The 7,587-nt window shown below is 47.7% G+C and overlaps 1 protein-coding gene across 1 annotated transcript; it reads right to left on the bottom strand.

Annotated features, from left to right (window-relative positions):
- Window positions 1-1,074: 1,074 nt before the first annotated feature.
- Window positions 1,075-7,257, bottom strand: PSMD7 (proteasome 26S subunit, non-ATPase 7). Its single transcript, XM_084533106.1, has 7 exons — window positions 7,113-7,257; window positions 6,339-6,430; window positions 4,950-5,042; window positions 4,086-4,183; window positions 3,734-3,814; window positions 2,266-2,357; window positions 1,075-1,559 (listed from the first exon to the last, which is right to left on the bottom strand). The coding sequence occupies exons 1-7, from the start codon at window positions 7,184-7,186 to the stop codon at window positions 1,121-1,123; spliced, it is 969 nt and encodes a 322-aa protein (XP_084389232.1). The 5' UTR covers window positions 7,187-7,257; the 3' UTR covers window positions 1,075-1,120.
- Between the last annotated feature and the right edge of the window lie 330 nt (window positions 7,258-7,587).

Genomic DNA, 7,587 nt, shown 5'->3' with positions numbered 1-7,587 from the left:
CTCCTGCCAGCAGCCAGGTGGCCTGGCAGGGGCTGGCGATGCAGGACGGGGCTGCAGGACGTGCAGGGCAGGCTCCTGAGCACCGCCAACATCATCTCAGCCTGGGGCTCTGCAGAGCTCAGCCTGGCTCAGTGTCTCCACGAATATTTTGACTCCCTACAAGCTCTGGGGTTCACTGGATGGGCGGGGAGCTGCAGGCGAGCTGGCAGCTGAGGCAGTGCTGCCCCAGCTCGCTGTGGGGCTGCTTCAGTTGCTGGCAGCTGTAGCAGCAGCAGTGCCATCTGTGTGCTGCCAGGGCACTGAGGTGCCCAGGGACTGCAAATCAGGGCTGGATTAAATATAGAGACGTCCATATTGCATAAAATTGGCTAATTACAATGAATTAGTCCTGAAATATGCAAATACGCACTCACACTGCAAAACATGATGTGGTAATGAACATTGCTCCTCTGGGAGGCAGGCACGCTGCTCTGTGCAGCAGTAGTGGCACACACACAGCCTTTCCTCACCAGCACAAGCCCTTGCTCTCTCCCCCCTCGTTGTTTCCACCCCAGCAGAGCCCATGTGCCAGGCACATATTTTATAGCTGCCTTTTTTTTTTTTTTTTTTTTTTTTTGGTGAGGTACCAAAAGCTACCAGCCCACCACAAGCTAGAGCCAGAAGGCAGCTGCCCATATAGCAACAGCCTTGTTCCTGCTCTGTGGTGCTTCAGAACCAGTCAGGTCTCAGATAATAGTGAAAACTCACAGTGACAGCTAAAACAGGTATGTAGAGCAAGTTTTAATACAGGCTGCAGTAGAAATCTTCAGCTGTTGACTTGTCAGTGAATGAGATGAGCACGGGGGAAGGAAAAGTGCTGTGCTTAGAGAAAAGAACTCACCCTGGCTTTTCCCCCTTCCCTGCTCAGTGCTCGGACCCCCAAACCACCCAGCCTTTCTCCTTGTTGCAGCAGCTGCCCGTTTGAGCAGGCCTATATAGCCGTGTTATAAACAAACACAAAAAGCAGGCATCAAAGTAGAGGCAAACAAAGCACTGACCCTTTCAACAAAGGAAAAGAACCCAGCAGCAAAGTGATTTAGTTTACAAGATTTTTAATTTACAAATAAAAAAACTACACATTTTACTTTTTGTCTTTTTTCTCCTCTTTCTTGACATCGCTCTTCTCTTTGTCTTTCTCCTTCTCATCTTTCCTCTCTTTTTTACTTTCTTCTTTTTCCTGTCCTTCTTTCTTCTCTGCATCCCTGTTGGCAATCTTGTTGTTAATGAGGTTGTGCAGGGCAACCACCGAACGAATAAGAGAAGCCAGGTAAACTACCACCATCTGGTCATTGGTCTTCAGATAAAAGGCCTTGACAAACTCCTGCAGGTTGACATCTGGTAGCAGGTTGAAGACATCCTGAAGATGGTAAATGATCTGGTGATTGATGGGTAGTTTGCCCATGGCTACTTTCTCTAAGTAGCTCCTGATGTCCAGAAGCTTGGAGTTCAGTCCCTTCAAGCCATGGACCTGATTCGTGATCCGCTGGGACAGGGTGCCCACCGTGGTATCCTTGATATCTCTGAAACACACATAACAAAGCCTCAGCATTGGAACGTTACACTGCATGCTCATTACCAGGCTATGCATAGTCACTGAGAGGTCTTCCAGCTTAGAAAGAAGAGCAATTTCAAGCCCAGATAAAGGACAATTAAACTGAATGCTTTAAGTCAAAGAATGAGAACAAACTGATTTACATTAGAAAGTGTATCTAAAATAGGTCACTGTTGTATCCTGTGGTGCACAAATGTTCTATTTGGAATAATATTAATAACACCACTTAGAGGGATATTAAGAAATAAAACATCAGAATTTCTGACACTTGAGAAGTTGAACAGCTTGGATTGGGTGACTGCTCTCTTTTCTTGATGACTGGCGAGCTTTGCCAATTCGTCAGCTAGCGATAAACCTGCTACGCACCCGTCCAGTCCTCCTGTGAGGTATGCCGTGGCTGGAGACAGTCCCAAACCACAATGTTCCACAGCTTTGATACAATGACTACGTAGTTTTCATCATCTCATGGACTTTAAGTGGGCAGATACACGTCTCACGAGCAATGAGTGAACGTGCCAAGCCAGACTGCTAAATGAATACGCTCTTGGAACTTGAGCAGCATGTTTAACAAGCTCTGCGTTTCCTCCAGGAAGCTGGCACCGGGAGATGCCAGATGGACCCTGTTTTCCCCTGGGCAAGTCGCCTGAGAAAGTTTTAATTTTAAAGGTGTTTACCGTAACAAGTGTTCAACACCAACTTCCTCTGCCTCCTCCGCTCCGATCTCACTGGTCACGTGCTCAAACGTCTTGGAGGTTGGAGTGCCATCCTTGGAGGGGCACGAACACAAGGGACAGGGTTAGACTGGGCACACAGCTGGCTACAGGCACAAAGACACTCACAGACCAGCCAGTACAGGTGTCTCAAGTGAACAGGAGGCAACGTGAACAATTGTTAAGCGTAAGATTAACTGAGGCCTGTTTGCACGACAGCATCAGGAAGAGGCAACGGGTCAAATTAGGGCAAAACAACGTGGGACACAGCTAAGGGGAGAAGTTTGTAAGTGAATCACAACACCTCTTAAAAATACACAATTTCAGATAGAGTATAAGAAACTGTACTAATGAATTTAGCAAAGTAGTTACATATAGTCCACCAGAAATCAGAGAGGAAAAGCTGCCTTTTTCTTGTTTTAATTAGTATTTCTGCCACAAGTCCAGAAATGCTAGCAATTTCTTATTGTGCTCTGTGCAATTTTCAATTAATGTACTTTATTTGTCTATTAGTCTACTAGTGGGTAAAATGGAAAATCTCACTAAATATCCTAATTTCTTTCTTTCCCAATATAACCTTATTACACTTTAGGACACCTTTTGTCATCCTGGCTTTCACTGGTTAGAAGTATGCAATTCTAGAAAACAATACTAATGTGAATCAATCTAATTCAAATTAAAATCTACACAACTGAGATTAAGGAAGATGTTTAAGAGAGCCATCACCTGAACTACTGAGAATGAGTTTTACCAGTCTGTTTTCAAAGTCATTACCCAGACCAATATACAGCTGTAAACAGAAAGCACTACTGAGGCCACTGTGAATTCACATAACTAAGAACAAATTCCACAGATATATGACCTGTAATACTAGAAACAGCTTTCTCTCTCTAGTGAGGGCCTCAGAAAGGCGAGAGGATCAAACTTCTTTATGTATGTTCAGAATGTAATTTAAATCAAACAGTTGGAAATGAAAAGCTGAAGCTGATTTACTACTGTACATTGCCTGGGTGCAGAGTGCTGCAAGTGATTACTTAGTTTTGCTCATGCCTGACCTGCCTGTTCAGCACTGGCTGGTGAACAAATGAATAAGCACACAAGTACTCAGAATACCTCTGCAAACATAGGTGCAGAAGTGACTAATTATACGGGTTCCAATCAGTGACTGTGGCCATGGAAGTGACAGAAACAGGTAAGAAGCATCTAAATCATACAGAAAGCTGAACTGTGGAATTCCTGAGGTCAAACTGTAACACAAAGCTTTTCTTCCAAGTGCACTGGTGGATGAAAACTTGAGTTAGAAAGGCTCACACCACTGCTGGGATTAAACTCTGGTTTCAGCAGATTTTGGCTGCCAGCCACAGGGATGTGCATCCTTCAGAAAACCCGGGAAACTAACACTCATCTTTTAATGGAAACATTGAATACTCACATCGTGAACTTCTTCAACTGAAATATAAGCTTCTGTGGGCAGCCCCAAGTCCTTAGGTTTCACATCAATAATCACCAACACCTTATGGAAAAAAAGCAAAAAAGCAAACATTTCAGAAACCCAAGTTTTACTCAAGGACTAGAAAAAAATACCCAAGTCAGCTCTACATTCCCTAACAATGGTATGCTGGCTGTGCAGGTGTTGTTTCCAGACGTCTACAGATGTTTCAAAAGACTTTGAGGTGAGTTTTTAACAAGCTGTATCACCCATAACAAAGGTAAGGGCCAGGGGTTCCCAGGTCCCCCATTCAGGAAGAAAGAGCAAAAAACCAAACAGAAAGTGCAGCACTTACAGAGTTAGGACAGTATCTTTTCATCAGTTCATTGATGGCGATGTCATTCTTGTGTAGTTTAGGGCCTGTGTGGTACCAACCAACTATTCTTTCTCTAGCTGAGGAAAAACAGAAAGGATTCTAAATCAGAATCGTGTGGTAAGACAACAACAGAAAGATTTAGGTGGAGACTGAATCAGGGGTGAAAATCTGATGCATGTAGAAGACGAGTGTAAAGCAGGGAAAAAATGAATCAGAGCAGGCAAGACAATGACATGACGAATGACAAAGACATCTTACTAATCTTAGTTTGCATCAATTACTTTACTCCTAGGTTCGTAACTAGACTATTTCATATCATGTACTAATTTTGCAGATGCTGGGATCTGTCAGCTTGAAACTCTGACATCTAAGAATGTAAAAATTCTAGAAATATAAACTGTTTCACGAGAACACCAACTGTTCCTAGGGCTAAAAAAAATAATGGGAATTGAAGTTATGAATGGACATTCAGCTCTAAAGCCTCAAACCAAGTAGCGAAGACAGTTTTTAAAACCATAGTAAGGAATAATAGAATTATTACTTGAAATTTGTGTTTGTAATATTTACATTCATAAGAAGCAATTTCAGGGCACATCTGTATAGAAGAGTTACTTGGGAAAAATAACAAGGTATAAATGAATGTGTTAAGAACACAAACTACTTGCACAAATTAATCCATGGGTAAGCATTAGCAAAAGTGAAGCCATGCAAGGAATTAGTACGGAGCAGCTTCTTACACGAGCAAATAATTTTCTACTTAGCTATGAATCCACTTTCTGAGGCAGACAAAGATTTTGAAGTTTCCAGGAGCATATCCATGACTGCAAGACAATCTAAACTTACCGTTGACCTTCTTAAACATTCCATACATGTTCTCCAGATAGTCATGGTCTAGGAACCACACGGTATCATCCTTGTCGTCCTCATCAAAAGGAACTGCGAATAAAACAAAATATCAGTATTTAAGAATCCAACTTCTAGACCGGAAGTATTTATAGAACCACCATGTTTTAGGATAGCTTTGGCTGCTAAGGGAGATCGGATCTTAAACAGTTTCAAATGTTCTGCAACGTTACACTGCAGGAGATAAATTTTGGCGCTGGTCAGTTCCCTTTCCTAACAGTTTTAGAACAGAAAAATAAAATGCAAAACATTTTGAAGGTTATCATCAGTTGAGAACGTCAAAACATCAGAGAGAAATCCTCCCTTACACAAAAGTAACTTGCTGTGCACAGACATTCGATATGATAAACTGAGGATCCCTGTAGACTTTGTAGCTTGTTGATCAACAGAAATCTGCTCAGAGAAAAATTCATTTTCAGCGCAGAATTAATCAGTGCTTTCATGAACGACTAGAACCCAAAGACGCACTTTAAGTAAGGACTGTTTACCCTTGAGTACAGGGCTCGTTATTTCATCAGTCAGCATGTGTACAGGGACACAAGCTCAATTTTGAGAACAGGCTGCTTTCAGCCCTACAATTTACAAGAATATTAAGGGTTCATAGTTGAAAGGCTGTCAAAAGTAAAAAAAAAAAAACAAAACAAAACCAACAAAACAACTTTTTCAACTTTTTTCAACTCAACTGGAAAAAATAGCCTTAAAAAAATTGGCCAAAAAAAAAAAAAGTCCCCATTTGGGAGAAGAACTCAATACAAACTGAAAAACCGCGTATGTAAACTGGGATATTTTTGCCTTGTCATTGAGTGGTCCCACTGGGAAGAAAATGATGTAACTAACACAAATGGGTTAGTGAAAGCCATGGATTCAAAAACTACTGTTACTATCACATATAAGTATTTAAGAGGAAACTGTAACTGGACAAAATCTGAGGAAAAGAATTAAAGCTGAAGTACACATTACATCTTTACGTAAGAAGGAAACAGCCACATCAGCACTCAGGGCTGTGATTTGTTCTGCAAGCTGGGACATGATCACTCAGCAGAGGTCAGCCAGTCCAATGCACCAAAACATTTGCCAGCATTTTAAAAAAGGTTTACACCTGCTGCTGAAACTCTGCACATGGCACAATGTTACAGGGAAGATGCGGGACGAGACAGGCTGCGGTAGCAGTATTTTTGACAGCTGGCAGTTAGCATTTTTTTGTTTGATACAGGCTGCTTTTAGGTGGAGAGAATCTGTGGCCTGTCAGGGTGGCGTAAGAAAAAAGTATGTGATGCACCTGATTGAGCAACTGGGTAGGTTCTAATATGGTGGGACACCCAAACTCACCTGCGAAACTGTTGGACACATCCAGGATTTTTTTCTGCCACGAGCCCAGCAGCACACCGACGACTCGCTTCTGGTTTCCAACTTTTCCTATCCTGAATGGAGAAGGCGGTCAGCCCTGGCACCGAGCCCCTCGGGGACAAGGTAACAGCGGGGCAGCCGCTGCCTCCCAATCGTGCAAGCCACGCAGCGCGGGCGGGATGGCACAAAGGGCGGCGTGGATGGTCACCGACCGCTGATTTACGTTAAAAAAAGCTGCCCGGGTGCACTGAGAGCCAAACCCGGTACCGCAGTGACACAGGGAAGGCCGCGGGGCCGCGCGGTGCTGTGTCACGGGGCAGGGCCCGGGGGGCTCGGGGGCACCGCGAGCTGCTCCCCGCGCTGCCCATTAGCGCTGGGGCCGCCCGGGAGGTGCCCCGGGAGCTGCCCCAGGGCCGGGAGGGGGCAGTTGGGGTCTCCGGGCCTCGCTCGGCCCCGCGGGCAGCTCCGGGACGCGGCCCTGGGCTCCGCAGCCCCCCCGGCCCCGGCCCCGGCCCGGCCCGCGCCGCCTCCCCCGGGCCCGGCGGCCGCCACAGGCCGCGATCCCGGCGCCGCGCGGGGCCGGGGCCCGGCTCCGGCCGATCGGGGCCCACCCGCCCCCTGCCCCCTGCCCCCAGCCCGGGGCCGCCCCCGTCCCCGCTCCCTTCCCGCTCCCCTCCCGGTGCCCGGTGCCCGTCGGCGCGGCGCGGGCCGGGCCCCGTGACTCAGCGCCGCGGCGGCCCCGGCGGCCGGCCCCACCTGTTGAAGTGATCGACGACGCTGAGCAGCACCAGCGGGTGCACGACCACCCGCTCCACCGCCAGCTCCGGCATGGCGCCCGCCGCCCGCCCGGCCCCGGCCCCGGCCCCGGCCCCGGCCCCGCTCCGCGCCCCGCCCGCCGCAGGCCCCGCTCCCCGCCGCGCGGCTCCGCTCCCAGCCTGCCCCGCGCCCGGGCGGGGCCTCGGCCGCCATCTGCGACGGGGCGGCGGGCGGCCGCCGCCATCTTGGGGAGGTCGCGGGAGGCGGGCCGCGCTGCCGCCGCCATCTTGGGAAGGTGCGGCCGGGCTGGCGGCGGCGCGGCGCCATCTTGGGGAAGTCGGGACGCGGCGCCCCGGCCGCTGTGAGGGCGGGCGCGGGGCTGCTGGGGGTCGCCTCCAGCCCCTGTTATGTGCTCTGTAGGCAACAACAGCCCCCAGGCTTTTTTAAATAAACATTTTCCTCTCTGAAGTATAGT

This window comes from Aythya ferina (genome assembly GCF_964211825.1).
Source record: "Aythya ferina genome assembly, chromosome: 12".
Classification (NCBI taxonomy): Eukaryota; Metazoa; Chordata; class Aves; order Anseriformes; family Anatidae; genus Aythya; species Aythya ferina.
The sequence above is the reverse complement of the archived record's forward strand: the minus strand, read 5'-3'. Positions and strand labels throughout refer to the sequence as shown.

Excerpts from the sequence above, each read along its gene's own strand:
- PSMD7 (XM_084533106.1), bottom strand. The coding sequence starts at position 7,186 with ATGCCGGAGCTGGCGGTGGAGCGGGTGGTCGTGCACCCGCTGGTGCTG. Across the intron at positions 5,043-6,338 it reads TGTGTCCAACAGTTTCGCAG|TTCCTTTTGATGAGGACGAC; the intron begins GTGAGTTTGGGT and ends TTTTATTCGCAG. Across the intron at positions 2,358-3,733 it reads CAGTTGAAGAAGTTCACGAT|GATGGCACTCCAACCTCCAA; the intron begins GTGAGTATTCAA and ends TGCCCCTCCAAG.